We start from the raw sequence: 19,768 nt of genomic DNA, 5'->3' as shown, positions 1-19,768 counted from the left end.
TAGTCTGCTACTAATGCACCAGTGAGAGACTCACTGTGGTAACCTAGCTTTTATCAGACAAGGTTCCTGTAGATGAGAAAGTGCTGTTCTCCCTCCTACTATTCCCTTGAGGACTCTGTCATTTGGAGAGGAGCCTTAAGCTGCTTAGCCTCCTATGGACTTTAATTAAATCATGATGATTTTTTAAGGATCTTCGTCCGGATCTTGTAACTGCTGCTCCTCGTTCGCCTAAACGTCAGAACTTACACTAGGCCTAGCTACTTCGAAGCCGTTGTTTTTAAGCTAGTGCTCTCTCGCTCTCCTAGAGAGCGTTACGTTGGCTAGGCGACTGGTTTTTGCACCAGGAGGAGTTTTAGGGATACAGCCTTTGATTTCCCTTCTTTTAAACTGGCTTATAGAGCGAGAGTCTGATAGGACACGAGAGAAGTTCTCGGCTTGGGAGTTCATGCCTCTGCCCAGATAGACTTCTCAATTCTGGTAGACTCGCCCTGGCGCCTGGCCAGGAGACGCTCCAAGTTGTTTACAGGTCAACTTCTCAACTTTTGTCGAGCCTTTGAAGTTTTGCTGTACTATTATGTCACACATAACAAGGCTTTCAGGGATGGTAAATGGTTCCGCCTCAGTCGCTAACCCCGTCTGTTGCCACACCTGCTCCCGTAGACCCTAAATGGGCTTTGCTGCAAGACATGCAGTCCAAGCTTGCGTCCTTGATAGAGGACTTAAATGCGGAGAAGAACCTTCTGGCCAACAACCTTCCAACCGGTTGGTTGTGCGCCCTGTTGACGCTGAGGTAACCTACTCGCGTCTGCCAGTTGAGGTGGTTCCTCCTTCTGGCCAACAACCTTCCAACCGGTCGGTTGTGCGCCCTGTTGACGCTGAGGTAACCTACTCGCGTCTGCCAGTTGAGGTGGTTCCTCCACCGATGCGACCCAGTGTGGGTTGCCAGTCGCACGTTGACGTTAAGCGACGCTCGGAGGTGGTTGTTGACGTTCAGGACGTTCAACAACCAGCAGAGGTGACTTGTTTTGACGCAGTGCGTCAACCTCAGCAACCCGGTAGGGTGTTGACTGCACAACCCTGACAGTCTAGACAGTTTCGGGTTGACGCTGTACTTCCTCGCGCACCCATGGTTGTTGACAGTTCACAGACTGTGCAGCAGTTCCATGATATTGCGTCCGGCTCCGTCACGCATCCACCAGTGCGACCGGATTCAGCGAGTCAGACGTTGCCCACTCCGTTGCCGTTTCCTCATCAGTTTCGGATGAGGAACCCTCTGATGAGGACGTTGCTGAACAAGACGATCAGCCCCCAGCCCTGCTATCCATCCAGAAGATGCTGAAGAAGGAACGCTGCCCAGTCAGGCTGTGGATGAGTCTGATAGGGACACTGTCATCCGTGGATTAATTTGTGTCACTAGGAAGACTACACCTCCGTCCTCTTCTATACCATCTAGCTTTTCACTGGAAAAAGGACAAGACGCTAGAAGCGGTCTCGATCCCGGTTTCCGGAAAGATAAAGTCTTGTCTGACTTGGTGAAAGGACTATATCAACCTTAGAGAGGGTCTTCCCTTGGCTGTTCAGACTCCCTACCACGTTCTCTTCTCGGACGCATCGGACGTGGGCTGGGGCGCGACACTAGACGGTCGGGAATGCTCAGGACTGTGGAACTCGAGTCAGAGGAGCATGCATATCAACTGCAAGGAGCTGTTGGCAGTACATCTGGCCTTGAAAAGCTTCAAGTCTCTCCTTCGAGGCAAAGTGGTGGAAGTTAACTCGGACAACACCACGGGAATGCTCGGGATTATGGAACTCGAGTCAAAGGACAATGCATTTCAACTGCAAGGAGCTACTGGCAGTAAGTCTGACCTGGAAAAGCTTCAGGTCTCTCCTTCAAGGCAAAGTTGTGGAGGTGAGCTCAGACAACACCACGGCTTTGGCGTACATCTCCAAGCAAGGAGGGACCTACTCTCTGACATTGTACGAGATCGCAAGGGACCTCCTCACCTGGTCAAAAGGTCTAGACATATCACTAGTAACGAGGTTCATCCAAGGCAACTTGAATGTCATGGCAGATTGTCTCAGTCGGAAGGGACAAATAATTCCAACAGAATGGACCCTCTACAAGGATGTATGCAAGAGACTTTGGGCCACCTGGGGCCAGCCAACCATAGATCTCTTCGCAACCTCGATGACCAAGAGGCTCCCAATATTTTGCTCACCAATCCCGGACCCAGCAGCAGTTCATATAGATGCCTTTCTACTAGATTGGTCACATCTAGATCTATATGCATTCCCTCCGTTCAAGATTGTCAACAAGGTACTGCAGAAGTTCGCCTCTCACGAAGGGACAAGGTTGACGCTAGTTGCTTCCCTCTGGCCCGCGAGAGAATGGTTCACCGAGGTACTTCGATGGCTAGTAGACGTTCCCAGAACACTTCCCCTAAGGGTGGACCTTCTACGTCAGCCACGCGTAAAGAAGGTACACCAAGGCCTCCACGCTCTTCGTCTGACTGCCTTCAGACTATCGAAAGACTCTCGAGAGCTAGAGGCTTTTCGAAGGAGGCAGCCAGAGCGATTGCTAGAGCAAGGAGAACATCCACCCTTAGAGTCTACCAATTGAAGTGGGAAATCTTCCGAAACTGGTGCAAGTCAGTATCCGTATCCTCGACCAGTACCTCTGTAACTCAAATAGCTGACTTCCTCTTATATCTGAGGAAAGAAAGGTCTCTTTCAGCTCCCACTATCAAGGGTTACAGAAGCATGTTGGCATCAGTCTTCCGTCACAGAGGCTTAGATCTTTCCAACAATAAAGATCTACAGGACCTCCTTAAGTCTTTTGAGACCACGAAGGAGCGTCGTTTGGTTACACCTGGTTGGAATTTAGACGTGGTACTAAGATTCCTTATGTCAGACAGGTTCGAACCGCTACAATCAGCCTCCCTGAAAGATCTCACCTTAAAGACTTTTCCTGGTATGCTTAGCCACAGCTAAAAGAGTCAGTGAGATTCATGCCTTCAGCAAGAACATCGGATTCTCATCCGAAACGGCTACATGTTCTACAACTTGGTTTTCTAGCCAAACACGAGCTGCCTTCTCGGCCTTGGCCAATATCGTTCGATATTCCAAACTTATCGTATGGTTGGAAATGAACTAGAAAGAGTCTTATGTCCTGTAAGAGCTCTTAAGTTCTATTTAAAAACCTTTACGAGGCCCGTCTGAAGCTTTATGGTGTTCAGTTAAGAAACCATCTTTGCCTATGTCAAAGAATGCTTTATCCTATTTTATCAGACTGTTAATACGAGAAGCTCATTCCCATCTGAATGAGGAAGACCAAGCTTTGCTGAAGGTAAGGACACACGAAGTTAGAGCTGTCGCAACTTCCGTGGCCTTTAAACAAAATAGATCTCTGCAAAGTATAATCGACGCAACCTATTGGAAAAGCAAGTCAGTGTTCGCGTCTTTTTATCTTAAGAATGTCCAGTCTCTTTACGAGAACTGCTACACTCTGGGACCATTCGTAGCAACGAGTGCAGTAGTGGGTGAGGGCTCAACCAATACAATTCCCTAATTCCATAACCTTTTTAATCTTTCTCTTGAAATGTTTTATTATTGTTTTTGGGTTGTCCGGAAGGCTAAGAAGCCTTTCGCATCCTACTTGATTTGGCGGGTGGTCAAAGTCATTTCTTGAGAAGCGCCTAGATTAGAGGTTTTGATGAGGTCCTGTTGTATGGGTTGCAACCCTTGATACTTCAGATCCTAGGGGTCGCTCAGCATCCTAAGAAGATCGCGAGGCTCCGTAAGGAAGACGTACTTAAAAAGGCAGAGTAATGGTTCAAGTCGACTTCCTTACCAGGTACTTATTTATTTTATGTTTGTTATTTTGAATAACTGCTAAAATGAAATACAAAATACTTAGCTCATAATAATGTAAACAAGTAATGCTGGTCTCTACCCACCCCCCTGGGTGTGAATCAGCTTATATAATCACCGGCTAAGTTTAATATTGAAAAATGTTATTTTTATTAATAAAATAAATTTTTGAATATACTTACCCGGTGATTATATATTAAAGGACCCTCCCTTCCTCCCCAATAGAGACCCAGTGGACCGAGGAGAAAATTGGTTCTGTGTTTACATTGAGTACTGAGTACCTGCTAGACAGATGGCGCTGTTGATGTACACCCCCTACCTGCATAGCGATCGCTGGCGTATTTTGAACGTAGAGTTTTCTGTCGAGCAACAGAGTTGCAGCTTATATAATCACCGGGTAAGTATATTCAAAAATTTATTTTATTAATAAAAATAAAATTTTTATAGTTTATATATGAAAAATTTATTTGTTCCTTCACTAACAAACCTTTTGTTATTTTAAGGGATATTCTTTCGGCGAAGCTCGAAGGTTAGTCATTAGACTTTTAAGGCGAGGTGGCAACTCTACCTAACCTCTATAGTGGGTAGTTAGGGGGTCTATATCTGTTCACTCAGTGGTGAAGTACGTCACATTTTTCTTTTGGCTTATAGAGATCGATATATCCGCTCTCTCCTCCTAAAGGCTTTGCCATACTAACTATTGCCTTATGCAACTTCCTTTTTCTTTTTCAGGTGTGACTGTTCTCTCTTTGACGCTCCCATGCATACGTGCCCTAGTCGCGAATAACGCTCATTCGCTATGTCTGACCTGCAGGGACCATCGCTGCGAGCAGCGTTTGCCCTGTAAAGAGTGTAGGGAGTGGCCTGCCTCCCAGTGGGAGAAATTTGGGCGTTGCTGGAAGGAGTTAAACAGATCTCTCTCTCTCCCCCAGGGTCCTCCCCAGGGGCAAAAAGACCTCAGGTCTCTTCTTCACACACACCTAGATCTCTCTCCAAAGCTCCTCCTCGCATGCCTTCCTCTGGGGGACAATCAAGTAGGAGCGTAGACCAATTAACGCCATGGTAACCTCGGGGTACTGGGGTGGGTTTCAGCTCGCTTGCTCAAAACTCGCCTGCTGCAGAAGTTGGGAAAGATAATCAACCTCTGGCCAATGCTCCAACTGTTCGCTGATCGCTAGGACGAGACCCGTCATCTCCTCGTCCTTTTGAACGATCCCCTTCAGGACGTCGTTCGCGACGATCCAATGATAATCATAGAGATCGCTGGTCATCACAATCTCGAAGCTCTTCTTCAAGAAGGCGTTTACAGTCAAGAGCTAAGCTCTCAAAATACAGAGATCGCAGATCATCATGATTTCAACACTTCTTCACGAGATAGAAGCTCACGATCACGAGCTAGACGCTCAAGATCATGAGATAGACGCTCACTGTTGTGAGCAAAGAGCTCACGATCATGAAGAAAACACTCATGATCACGACCAAGATGCTCACGATCACGAGGAAAACGCTCATAATCACGAGCAAGATGCTGACAATCACGGCCCTCATAATCACGAGCAGGTCACTCACGGTCACGAGCAGGTCACTCTTAGTCACAAGAAGGTCGCTCACGGTCACGAGCAGGTCGCTCGTGATTATGATTGAGACGATCCTCTTCACGAGGACAACGAAGGCACTCACAATCACAGTCTACGCGGCGCTTCCCAACCCGACGATCTCTTGCTGCTCCTTCTCCAAGACGAACCACGCACGAACAATGATCTCTTGAAAGAAAACTCCTAATCCTTATAGGTTACCTCCTGCTCCCTTTGCAGCTGGGGTATCCTAGGTAAGCGATACTCACCTACGCGTTGCTTGCTGACGCAACGCATTGCTCCTATCCAAAGCCTTCCATCACCGCCTCCAGCAAGCAATTGTAGCCCCATAGAGGCCCCCGAGGCTTCTTCCACCGCCCTTGCCGTCAATTGCTTGTGAAACAAATACATCTGCTCGTTCACGCGCTTTGGCCCCGATTTCATGAGTGATCACGAGCCCAATGCCTTTGGCAACAGCCTCCGCAACTGCAAGATCTAGAGGTAGTCCGATACCCTTTCCCAGAAGGGTTTAAGGAACTCTCAAATAAGTTCGCTGGCATTCCAATATCACCCGATCGTCTGCTATCGACAACCAAGGAGGACCTTTTCAGGCCCAAGATATTGTCTTCTATTGCTTGCTAAGCTCCAAAATGCCATTCCACCTCAAGGCGCTCTCCTCCAGGGCTCTTGAAGGAAACCCCAGACCTGACGACACCTGGGTGTCTACCCTGCAGAAGTTTTTAGTCTGCTTGGGCCTCCCAGTCCCTCCAAAACCTCAACAAGTTGTGGTGGCTGATGCGGTAACGTCCCTGACTGGTGAATCCCAGCCTGGGGTTAGAGTCTCGCTCAAACTCGTTGGTTCCTTTGGTCACTGCAACCTCTCCATCCTTGTGAGCTAAGGAAAGGGGGTTTGAGGGAGCCTGTAGCTCAATATGCTGAATCATCAGCAGCCATTGCCTGGCTTTCCTTGGTCGTAGCTTGGGTGGAGAGGGGTCGGGTGTTGATGATAAGTACTGTATATGTGGCCAATCTCTAGGGCATTGTCCTGCACTGTCCCTTGCCTCTGCTATTATTGAGCGGCCTTTTAACCCCTTAAACAGCCTCAGATCTAATCCATTCTTAGTATACCACATGAGAGGTCGGTATCTATTGCGTCCTACTCTGCAGGACCTTCTGACCCCAGGAGGAAATTTGGCCTGGTTAGACGTCCTAACGTCTCTCCAGTTCATCGGTCACCCCCACCTAGACCTAGAGCTGTGGACAGGATTGATCCTTTTTGGCCCAGACCTTTTTGCAACTCCCTCTTACTCCGATAAGTTCGGGAGACAAGCTGGCGAAAAGGCAATAGAGGAGGAGACGGCTTGTACACCACCTTACTCGAATTGGCTCCAAACCTCGGTTGAGCAGGGATATAGGCTCATCCTGGGAGATCTCCCTTCAACCTTTCAGGCCTTAACCCATGAAGATTGTTCCTCTGGTCTCTAGAACACCCAGAGACAAGTAATCTTCCGTTCCCGAATCTCACGCTCCGACAGAATCACAGGCTCCTCCCATTCATTAAATTTCTCACTCTTCTGACTCGGGATCCAATTCCATTGAGCTCCTATATGAAGGGGTTCGTAAAGGAGCTGGCCTTCCGGGCCGAAGTCCTTACCTTGCTGCAGGAGGGCGCTCTCCAAGAGGTCCTCGACGAGTCTTCAGTCTTTTACGGTTAATTTTTTCTTGTGAAAAAGACGTCTGGAGGCTGGAGACCAGTCATAGATCTATCGCCCTTGAACAATTTTGTTTTCCAAATCCGTTCAGGATAGAGACGGTAGACACAGTCATCCAGGCAGTAAGACCAAAGGAGTACATGTGCACACTGGATCTTCAAGGTGCATACTTCCAGATCCCAATCCATCCTTCTTTAAGGAAGCATATCAGATTCATACACGAGAAGAAGCGTTACCAGTTCACAGTTCTCTACTTTGGTCTCGCAACAGCACCCCAGGTATTCACCAGGGTGTTCACACTAGTGTCATTTTTGGCTCACAAGAACGACATTTATCTCTTAAGATACCTTGACACGGGCTGATTCTTGCATACTTTGAGATGACCCTTTTTCATCACCGAGACATGCTTCTCGAGTTTTTTATAGGATCTGGGGATTGTGATAAATCTCAAGAAGTCATCACTGCTCCCATCTCAAAAATTGGTATATCTCGCTATGATTATAGAACCAACCTTCAGAAAGTCTTTCCATCAGACAACGAACTACACAGGCTGAGAGAAGTGTCAAGACCCTTCCTCAGACGGGAAGATCTTCCAGCCCGGCATTGGTTGTGCCTCCTAGGCTACCTAACTTCCCTGTTTCGTCTTGTTCCCAACGGCTACCTAACTTCCCTGTTTCGTCTTTTTCCCAACGGCTACCTCAGGAAAAGATCCCTGCAATGGCAGCTAAAGTCTGTATGGATCGAACACTCTAGCTCCCTGGACATCTTAGTCCGTATAGGGCAGGGTCAGTAACAGATCTGCAGTGGTGGGTGGCAGAGGAGAACTTCCTCAAAGGACTAGATCTGCTTATCCCTCCTCTGCATGTGATGCTCTACACAGACCCATTAAAAGAAGGATGGGAGGCCCATTTGCTGCATTCCAATCTCAGGCCTTTGGTCCGAGTCCGATAGGTACCAGCACATAAATCTCCTAGAGATGAGAGCAGCATTCCTAGCTCTCCAGCAGTTCCATCTGTTGCTGGTGGGTCACTCTATAGTGTTGATGAACGTCAACACTACAATGGTGGCTTACATAAACAAATAAGGTAGTACCTTGACATAGCTCCTTTGCCATCTAACAGTAGAGATACTGTACCAAGATAGACGGAACATTCGGTGATTCAATCAGCTTGCTTCATTCCCGGTAAAAGAAATGTGCTCGCAGACAACTTGAGCAGGGCGACTCATATAGTGGGCTATGAATCGTCTTTGAATCCTCTGATAGCCAACAAAGTCCTGACTTTGTGGGGTTCCTCGACTGTGGAGCTATTTGCGGTGTCCCTGAACTTCCGGCTCCCTCTATACTGCTCCCCAGTCCTAGACTCTCAGGATCTATGGCAAGATGTATTCCAACAACGGTGGGACAACATCGATGTGTATGCCTTTCCCCCATTCTGTCTGATGAAAAAGATTCTCAATAAGACCAGACCATCCAACAACCTAATGATGAGACTCATAGCCCCACTGTGGCATCATGCAGAATGGTTCCTGGACCTTCTGCAACTCTGAGTAGATCTCCAAAGAGAACTACCACCACGACAAGATCTACTCAAACAACTGTGTGTGAACATCTTTCACGGGACGTCTCTGCGGCTTCACGCCTGAAGGCTATCCAGCGTCTCCTCTCTCGGAGAGGCTTTTCACAACACGTTGCAAAAAAGATTCTGGATACTTACGAAGATCGTCAGACTCGGTATACCAGGCAAAGTAGATAGTCTTCTGTGGTTGGTGTCGTGGAAGGGGAATCTCTCCCCTTGATGCCACTATTCCAACAATAGCTGAGTTTCTTGTATACCTTCAGTAGGAAAAACTTTCGGTCTCGGCGGTGAAAGGCTATCAGTCAGCCTTAAGCCTAGCGTTTAGATTGAATGAAGTAAACCGTTCCTCTTTGTTGGAGCTTTCTTTACTTATACAGAGTTATGAGATCACTTGCCCCCTAGTCTGAGATAAGACCTCCCCCTTGGAAAGTGGTTCTCTCTTTGAGGTCCTTAAAGGGTCCTCCCTACAAACCATTACACTATGCAACAGACCGTAATCTCACTTTGAAGACGGCATTCCTGTTCTCCTTAGCTTCTGCAAAGAGGTTGTAAATTTCATGGTCTCTCATATGACATCACCCATTCAAGGGGATGGTGGGAGGTGAAACTCTGCTTCGCCCCTGTGTTTATTGCAAAGAATCAAAATCCGGGGGTATTGAACCCTAGATTCTGTCCCTTTCAGGTTAAGAGTCTACATTCTGTAGCCAATGACCCAAATCACTTATTACTATGCTCAGTGAGGAGTTTTGAGATATTATGTTAAACGCACTGCCGCAACTTGGCCCCAGCTGTCAGCCCTGTTTTTGAGAATGAGTAGAATTAAGAAGAATATCACCTAGAACACCATTTCATCATCGATTTGCAAAGTCATAGACTCTGCTTTAAATCCTGACCCTCCTCCAGCTCGACAACCTAGAGCTCATGATGTCAGGGGCATCATTACGTCCCTGGCCTTTAAATGCATCTTTTGAGTGTTGTAAGGGTTAAAAGTGGGCATGTGGAAGGGTCAGACGACCTTCACCGCCCGCTATCTGCAAGACGTGATCCACAGAACTCTTGATATGTTTTCCATCGGGCTCCTTGTTGGACAAGTAGCAGATGGTCGGAGGGCATTGGTTACTCAGGTTACGTCTGGGATTAATGAATAAGAATGACTGGATCTTTTCTTCATCTTCTCCCTCTCTTGGAGAACAGCGCTATGGGTCCCTCGGCCAGCTGGCTTCATCCTCTGCAGGTAATAACCTTTTCCCTTTTTTAACCTATTATAGTTTATTATTTAATACTTGTACACATCCCCAATGCTTCCCGCAAGGTAGACATTTGGAAACGCCTATATATGTAGTTAACATTCCTATTTTCAACTCGGGATGTGCTAACTAGACGTTCATATGCTATCTGTCACAACCACACAGGTTGCGCAGGCCACTATCATACTCATTTATGTATTATTTAACAAGGTGTCATGGTTTTCCTCTAGATACAGTCTAATATTTTACAAGGAAAACCGAGGTCAGTGACCAAGCCAGTGGTTGGACTTGCCACCTTCGTAAGGGTGATCTATCCCTATAAATAATGTAACATTTGCTAGTGAAGGAACAAATGACAAATTTGGAAGTAATTTGTATTTTTCTTAACTAATGCAAACCTGTAGTTAATTATATAAATTGTCCCGCCAGCACCTGTCCCCCTATAAGTCTTGCCTGCAATAAAAAAAGTGATGTAGTTCACCACCCCCTACCTACCCACTATAGTGGTTAGGTAGGGTTGTCACCTCGCATTAAAAGTCTAATGGCTAACCTTCCAGCTTTGCCAAAAGAATATCCCTGTAAATAACTACAGATTTGTATTAGTTAGAAAAAATAAAAATTATTTCCAAATTTATTGTTACGGTCGTTAAAAGATTTTACTTCTCTTGTAGTTTATTTATTTCCTTTACTCACTGGGCTATTTTCCTTGTTGGAGCCCTTGGGCTTATAGCATCCTGCTTTTCCAACTAGGGTTGTAGCTTAGCAAGTAATAATAAGGATAATAATAATAACAACAGTTGACCCACAAACTGAAGGCATGAAAGCAGAAAGGGATGTAGAGGCTGAGATTCGAAGAATTGCAGCTGAGATGAATTTGGTCAATAATAATAATAATGATAATGATAATAATAATAATAATAATAGTAATAATGATAATCTGCTTACCATAGCTAAAGAGTTTCTTCTACCCTTGCCAAGAGGAAAGTGGCCACTGAACAATTACAGTGCAATAGTTACCCCTTGGGTGAAGAAGAATTTTTTGGTAATCTCAGTGTTGTCAGGTGTATGAGGACAGAGGAGAATCTGTAAAGAATAGGCCAGACTATTCGGTGTATGTGTAGGCAAAGGGAAAATGGATTGTAACCAGATTGAAGGATCTGATGTAGAACTGTCTGGCCTGTCAAAAGACCCCATAACATTTTAACGGTAGTATCTCAACGGGGGCTGGTGCCCTGGTCAACTGACTACCAGTGGACTACCAGTGGTCCAAATCAGAAACGCATCAGCATATAAATCTCTTGGAGATGAGGGCTGCCTTCCTTGCCCTCCAACAGATACACCTGTTCCTGGCGAGGCACTTCGTGTTATTGACGAGTGACAAAACCATGGTAGTAGCTTACCTAAACAAGCAAGGTGATGCCTTTTTGCAGCCGCTGTGCCATCTAACAGTAGAGATACTCATATGGGCAGAAGATAACTTGGTGACCATATCTGCTAGAATCATTCCAGACAAACTGAATGTGCTAGCGGACAATCTAAGCAAGAGCAATTCAGAGAGTGGGCTCTGAGTAGTGTTTGAATCATCTAGTAGCCAACAAAATCCTGACTTTGTGGGGTTCCCCGAATGTGGGCCTGTTCAAAATGGCCCTGATCTTCAGGCTCCCGCTGCACTGTTCCCCAGTCCTGGATCCCCTGGCTCTTGGGCAAGAATCATTCCAACAACGATGGGAAAACATAGACTTTTATGGGTTTCCCCTGTTCTGTCTCATGAGAGAAGTCCTCAACCAGGTCAGAATAAGCAGGAACTTATTGAGGACCCTAAGAATTCCGGTATTGCATCAAACAGAATGGTTGCTCGACCTTCTGCAACTCCTCACGGAGATTCCGAGGGAGCTCCCTCCACGTCACGATCTGCTAAAACACCCCCAAGCCAACATCTTCCACAGCCGTAGCACTGCTTTGACTTCATTCCTTGAGACTGTCCAGCACCACCTCGCACAAAGAGGCTTTTCGCAACGAGTTGCGTAAGGAATGGCTGGACACCTCAGACGCTCTTCATTGTCAGTCTAGCAAGCGAAGTGGTCTATTTTCTGTGGCTGGTGTCGTGGAAAGGGTATCACTCCCCTCGATGCCTCTTCGAACAATAGCAGCGTTCCTTATACACCTTCGGGAAGAAATGCTTCTCTCTGTTTTGGCAGTAAAAGGTCACTGCTCAGCCTTGAGTCTCTCCTTTAAACTGTAAGGAGATATTTCCTCTTCGTTGGAACTTTCCTTACTCATACGTAGTTATGAGATTACTTGTCCTTAGTCGGAACTTAGTCCTCCTCCTTGGAACGTGCTTCAGGTACTTCAGTCTCTGAAGGGCCCCCATACGAACCGTTATGCCAGGCAACAGACCGGTATTCGTACTCACTTTAGTTTCGGCTAAAAGAGTCGGTGGGCTGCATGGTCTATTTTCTGTTATCTCCCACTCAAGGAGATGGGGAAAGTAATACTCAGCTTCGTCCCTGAATTTATAGCTAAGAATCAAAATTCGGGTGTTCTGGATCCTGGATCTGTAAGATCTTTAATTTTTCTCTCAATGCAGACCACCCTCCTTAAAAATGACACAGAGCTCATGACGTCAGGTGCATTGCTGCGTCCCTGGGGTTAAGAAAAACTACTTTGTGAGCAGGTATTGCAAGCAGCATGTGGAAGCGTCAAATGACCTTCACCGCTCACTACTTGCAAGACATAACCCACAGGTACATGGATACTTCCTCCATTGGTCCTGTAGTGGCTGCACAACAAGTGGTCTAAAACATCACAAGCTCCTTGATGGACAAGTATTAGAGGGTTGAGGGCTGAGGTTACCCAGGTTAGTCTGGGGTGAATGAGTAAAGAATGACTGACTTCCTTCTTCCTTTCACCTTCTCCCTCCTGGGGAACTCAGCACCACAGTACCCACCACAGCTGACCTCACCTCTCTGCAGGCAAGACTCATTTCCCTTGTGTATCCTAAGTATAGAAATAATACTTATTGCGTCCCCAACACCCCTGCGAAAGAGATGATATGGCAAAGTCTCAGTAATCCGATTCCTATGACTTGAGATCCTATTTTCTAAGACCAGCCACATTGCTAGGAACACGAACACAGCTTTTGCAGGCTTCTTATTGTGCATAGCATTACTATTCTAGCAAGGGCAGGGTTCCTACTACCTTTCAGTCCCATATCAAAGTAGAGAGAACACCGGGTCAAATGCCAAAGCCATTTGGTGAAGACTTCCTCCTTCGTTAGACGTAAGTCATCTCTACAAATAGCATAGGGTTTTTATTTTTGTCGGAACAAATGACAAATTTGTGAGTAATTTGCACTTTTCCTAACATACAAACCTGGAGCTATTTATACAAATTGGTCCGCCAACCCCATCGCCGAAGAAGTCCTGCCAGAAAGTGAAGTGGTTGCTCAGGCCAGGTGTTTGAGTGACCAGTGTACCCTGCTACCCCCACCCTCAACCCGCTAACTTGTGGTTTGGGTGGTTATCCTTCGCTAGAATTATCATGGCTTGTCTTTCAGCTTTGCCTAAAGGATATCACTATAAATAGCTCCAGGTTTGTATGTTAGGAAAAATACAAATTACTTAGAAATTTGTCGTCTTACATCCGTTCTCACCCTTGCTACTTCTTTCCTAACACTATTTAATCGAGATTCACCAGCCATACTCTTCAGACACTTCATACACAAGTACTGTAATGGATAGGAAATATAACATAATCTGATATCAGAAATGTTAGAATAGATCAGTCATATATAAACTACTGTATAAGAAAAGATTTATGTCAACCTTTTAATTAAAAAAGCATTTATAGAAAGTTTGAACTTCTGATAATTTTAAAACATTAGTATGTAACATTGATACAAACAGTATGTGTGTAGCATATTAAGTTCTTGGTAAGCAATTATATTATTTATGTTCGCATGTTTATCAAAATTTGGGTTGACAAATGAAATTGTTTGAGTATTGCTTTCCTGATAGTTTACATATTTTGAAATAGACTTGCAGACTGTAAAATGCATGCTAAGTAGTTCATGATCCCACAGAAAAATAAGCATGGAATTTTAGAATGTAAAACAGAGATGTCACAATACAGTGTTAATTGGACTGTGGAGCTGAATTAGTCATATTTTATTTACAGCATAAGGTAAAAAAGGAAAATACATTCTTTACTAAAAAATTATTTAACCGTTTTATAAAGTACTTTGTTTTGCTGAACTTAATTTTATCATTAATTTATTAGGACTATAACAGCTGGAAAGATTTATGTAGAAGTGGAAAGAGCAAGACTTACACACAAGTTGGCAATGATGAAAGAGGCTGAAGGCGACATTCAAGAGGCAGCAAACATCCTCCAGGAGCTTCAAGTTGAAACCTTTGGCTCTATGGAGCGTAAAGAAAAGGTAAAGTAGTTAAAAGAATCCTTAATAGATTTTTCAGTTGATGCAATAAGTGATATATCTGAATATTATTGCTGAGGTTTCATGAAGTGCTTATTATTACAATGGGTTTTGAATTTTGTTTGGTCCTACCCAAATACAAAACTTTGTCCTTTAATAGTGTTATGCTTTTTGTGAAGCTAGATACAGCTGCTAAAACTTAACGAGATAGTTAACTCGAGGATGCCGGTAAACCACCCCCCCCTCCTACATTGTAGGCCACTGAGCTCCCTCTTCGGTTTCAGCGGCCAGATAGTACAGACGTACTTTTGACAATCTCAACTGGCTACAGTATTTTGATCTTTTGCTATTTGTTTTAGATAAATTTCTTGGCATATCTTGTGCAAAGGGATGTTAAGAAAGAAGGAAGGATTTTCCATTGTTTCCTGATAACTATAGCTGTATGAAAGTTTTCTGTGCAACCTTGATAATATCCTCAGAGAAATAGCCTATGCAATAAAAAGCAGAGACAGGAAACATAAATCAATGGGTCCACAGCCTTCAATTCATGAAATTTCCGAGTAAAAGATGTTAAACCGAAAAATAGATAAACTAGTTAGCATTGCCAAGATAAATGAAGAAAAAAATGTGGCATCAGCTAGTAAAGAAAACCCAAAAGAATTTTTTGCATATATACTGTAAACAGTAGAAAGCCAGTCAAAAACATTAGCCCGTTAAGGGACTCGGAGGGAAATCTTATAACAAATGATTTGGAATAGCTGAACTGATGAATTCATATTTCACAACTGTTTTCACTAGGGAAGAATCAGCGGCCCTCCACAAACAAGCTATCAAATATGAAGGGCCACAACCATTAAATAGAATTACATTTACAATGGATGATGTCAAAAAGAAAATAAAAGAACTTGGTAAGTCTAAGGCACCAGGTCCAGATAATATTCCCCCAAGAGAGATTATAGAACTAGAAGAAGAGATAACCCCACACTTTTACAAAATGTTCCGAAAGACAGCCGACGAAAGAAAGGCACCACAAGAATGAAAACTAGGCAATGTTCCTCCAGTCTATAAGAAGGGACTAAAGAAGAACCTTGCAACTACAGACCTGTTTGTTTAACTTCAGTGCCTTGCAAAATTTTTAAATTAATTATACTAGATTCAATAGTAGAACACATAGAGAAAAACAATCTTCTGATAGACAGCCAACATGGATTTAGACAAGAGATCATGTGTGACAAATCTTTTGGAATTTTTCAACATGTTTAGCATTTATGACAAAAGCAGGGCAGTAGACATCATATACCTAGACTTCCTCATAGAAAATTAATGGTCAAAATTAGAGCACTAGGCATTACTGACAAGCCAGCTGAATGAATCAAAGATTGGCTAACAAACAGAAAACAGAGTGGTAATCAATGGAGAAGCTTCACAGTGGGCAGCTGTTGCAAGCGGAGTACCTCAAGGGTCTGTCCTTAGCCCATTGCTATTTCTGATCTACATTCACGACATAGATTTAGGGTTAACTAGTAGACTAGCCAAATTTGCTGACGATACTAAACTAGGCATAAATGCTGCAAACGCAGAAGATATAGAAGCCTTAAGAGAGGATCTAATGAAGCTAGGAGAATGATCCAGAAGATGTCAAATGCCTTTCAACTGTGGGAAATGCAAAGTCATGCATGTGTTATAGTAACTCTCAATCAGATTACTCACTGTTAGGTAATGAAATAGAAAGTATGTACCAGGAGGAAGATCTCGGCATTATTATCAGCAAGGATTTGCAGTTCACTAAACAGAGCATAAAAGCTGAAAAGAAAGCACAAAAACTAATAGGTTACATAAAAAGCCAATTCAAATACAGAAACAAAGACACTGTACTATTATTATGATTATTATTACTAGCTAAGCTATAACCCTAGTTGGAAAAGCAAGATGGTATAAGCCCAAGGGCTCCACATAAACTATAAAAACTAACAAGACAAGAGGAAGTGAAATAAGACAGAATAGTGTTCCCGAGTGTGCCCTCAAGCAAGAGAACTACTCTAAACCCAAGACAGTGGAAGACCATGGTACAGAGGCTATGGCACTACCCAAGACTAGAGAACAATGGTTTGATTTTTGGAGTGTCCTTCTCCTAGATGAGCTGCTTACCATAGCTAAAGAATCTATTCTACCCTTACCAAGATGAAAGTAGCCATTAAATAATTACAGTGCAGTAGTTAAACCCTTGGATGAAGAGGAATTGTTTGGTAATGTCAGTGTTGTCAGGTATATGAGGACATAGGAGAATTTGTAAGGAATAGGCTAGACTATTTGATGTATGTGTAGGCATAGGAAAGATGAACCGTAACCAGAGAGAAGGGTACAACGTAGTACTGTCTGGCCAGTCAAAGACACCATAACTCTCTAGCGGTAGTATCTCAACGGGTAGCTGGTGCCCTAGCCAACCTACTACAGCTGTAAACATCATTAGTAAGACCCCATCTAGAATACGGAGTCCAATTCTGGGCTCCAAGTATTCAGAAAGATATACATACATACATATACCAAGGCACTTCCCCCAATTTTGTGGGGTAGCCGACACCAACAATGAAACAAAACAAAAAGGGAACCTCTACTCTCTACGTTCCTTCAGCCTAACCAGGGACTCAACCGAGTTCAGCTGGTACTGCTAGGGTGCCACAGCCCAACCTCCCACATTATCCACCACAGATGAAGCTTCATAATGCTGAATCCCCTACTGCTGCTACCTCCGCGGTCATCTAAGGCACCGGAGGAAGCAGCAGGGCCTACTGGAACTGCGTCACAATCGCTCACCATTCATTCCTATTTCTAGCACGCTCTCTTGCCTCTCTCACATCTATCCTCCTATCACCCAGAGCTTTCTTTACACCATCCATCCACCCAAACCTTGGCCTTCCTCTTGTACTTCTCCCATCAACTCTTGCATTCATCACCTTCTTTAGCAGACAACCATTTTCCATTCTCTCAACATGGCCAAACCACCTCAACACATTCATATCCACTCTAGCCGCTAACTCATTTCTTACACCCGTTCTCTCCCTCACCACTTCGTTCCTAACCCTATCTACTCGAGATACACCAGCCATACTCCTCAGACACTTCATCTCAAACACATTCAATTTCTGTCTCTCCATCACTTTCATCCCCCACAACTCCGATCCATACATCACAGTTGGTACAATCACTTTCTCATATAGAACTCTCTTTACATTCATGCCCAACCCTCTATTTTTTACGACTCCCTTAACTGCCCCCAACACTTTACAACCTTCATTCACTCTCTGACGTACATCTGCTTCCACTCCACCATTTGCTGCAACAACAGACCCCAAGTACTTAAACTGATCCACCTCCTCAAGTAACTCTCCATTCAACATGACATTCAACCTTGCACCACCTTCCCTTCTCGTGCATCTCATAACCTTACTCTTACCCACATTAACTCTCAACTTCCTTCTCTCACACACCCTTCCAAATTCTGTCACTAGTCGGTCAAGCTTCTCTTCTGTGTCTGCTACCAGTACAGTATCATCCGCAAACAACAACTGATTTACCTCCCATTCATGGTCATTCTCGCCTACCAGTTTTAATCCTCGTCCAAGCACTCGAGCATTCACCTCTCTCACCACTCCATCAACATACAAGTTAAACCACCATGACGACATCACACATCCCTGTCTCAGCCCCATTCTCACCGGAAACCAATCACTCACTTCATTTCCTATTATAACACATGCTTTATTACCTTTGTAGAAACTTTTCACTGCTTGCAACAACCTTCCACCAACTCCATATAACCTCATCACATTCCACATTGCTTCCCTATCAACTCTATCATATGCTTTCTCCAGATCCATAAACGCAACATACACCTCCTTACCTTTTGCTAAATATTTCTCGCATATCTGCCTAACTGCAAAAATCTGAAAGATATACAGTAGTTAAATTGGAAGCAGCACAAGCTAGGCCCACCAAACTAGTTCCAACACTAAGGCAATTTGGATATAGATGAAGGATGGAACATTTGAACTTAATAGATCTACAATTAAAGGGACAGTTAATAGAGGCATTCAAAATACTCAAAGGAATAACAAATATATATTACAACAATCTGTTCATGCTTAGCAGAAATCAGTTCAGAGGTAACGGATACACACTGGAATTGAAAAGATACACCACTACTCAATGTGGCAATTTCTTTACAAAATAGCAAGTACTTGGAATAGACTTCCAGCAGATGTAGTAAACAGTAACACGGTAAACGAATTCAAGAATAATTTAGACAAGATCATAAGAACTCTCTGAATGCTTTTCTCGGTTTCGGCAAGAATTTCGTCATGCCAAAGAGGAAAATACAATTTCAACATTTTGATAACATAATTTCAACATCTCGCTAACATAAGGAAGAAGAAAATTCTATCTAATAAGAGTTCAGAAGGGGTAATATCGGCTAAATTAGCGGAGTTAGTGAAGGAGAGAGATGATGAAGAAGCGACCGTCTCACCTAAAGAAGCAAGATACTGAGCAAAGGTATCTTTATTTATGATCAAATTGTGATTAAGAACTTTGTTTTGGTTTATTAATATCCAAAAATTAACATGAAATTCATAATAATCATGATTTATTAATATTGTCTTTGTAAAAATACTAAGAAAAACTTTGAATGGCCGTATCTCAAAACTAGACTTATTGACCTTCAAATTCTATCTTTTCCCTTAGTTGTGAAGATATAGCATTAAAATTTGATATACTGTACTTAGAAAGACATTAGACACCAATCAAATGTTGCTCTTTTTTCCAATTTCTTCATATTTTCTTTTTCTGAATTTTATCCCCTGGTTCATTTTTGTACCATGAAAATATTCATACTGTATTTAGCAAAAATATGACTTTTAGAAAAAACTTCTCATTTGATTCGAGGTCTACATCAGGTTATGTAGGGTAGTAATCCCAGGTCTTAATATTAATTATCAAAGGATGAGATAGAATTTGAAAAACACTAATTTTCAAGATGAATTGCCCCGGCGTCGCAGAATCAAAGTCCGAGGCAAAAATCCTATTCACTTTTTAGATGTCCTAAGTTACCTTATCAAATGGTATGAATGTCAAAGTCCCATCCTTAAAATAACGGGATTAGCCAGCCGACCCCTTTAAGTGATGTTTCTTCCTATGTTAATGTTTAAGATCATATACACTATAGTACCATATACACTATAGTACCATATACACTATAGTACTGCACTGATATCAAATTAACAGAGAAAGCTAGTTTTTGTGTTTGTAACAGACGACAGACAGTTACATGCAAGAATGCAAATTCAGTATTTTAAAA

General features: G+C 43.6%; 2 protein-coding genes across 3 annotated transcripts in view; one reads left to right on the top strand and one right to left on the bottom strand.

Annotated features, from left to right (window-relative positions):
* The window catches only part of LOC137627644 (uncharacterized), a 598,615-nt gene that overhangs the window by 272,902 nt on the left and 305,945 nt on the right, over positions 1 to 19,768 (bottom strand). The gene's annotated exons all lie outside the window — the stretch shown is intronic.
* Positions 1 to 19,768, top strand: part of Rpn5 (regulatory particle non-ATPase 5) — an 89,022-nt gene that overhangs the window by 25,911 nt on the left and 43,343 nt on the right. For both annotated transcript variants that reach the window (XM_068358775.1, XM_068358776.1), the window contains one exon: positions 14,259 to 14,418. In XM_068358775.1, coding sequence (XP_068214876.1) covers positions 14,259 to 14,418 — 160 coding nt within the window. The remainder of the gene's footprint in view (positions 1 to 14,258; positions 14,419 to 19,768) is intronic.

Source organism: Palaemon carinicauda, chromosome 35, assembly GCF_036898095.1.
Source record: "Palaemon carinicauda isolate YSFRI2023 chromosome 35, ASM3689809v2, whole genome shotgun sequence".
Taxonomy (NCBI): Eukaryota; Metazoa; Arthropoda; class Malacostraca; order Decapoda; family Palaemonidae; genus Palaemon; species Palaemon carinicauda.
The sequence above is the reverse complement of the archived record's forward strand: the minus strand, read 5'-3'. Positions and strand labels throughout refer to the sequence as shown.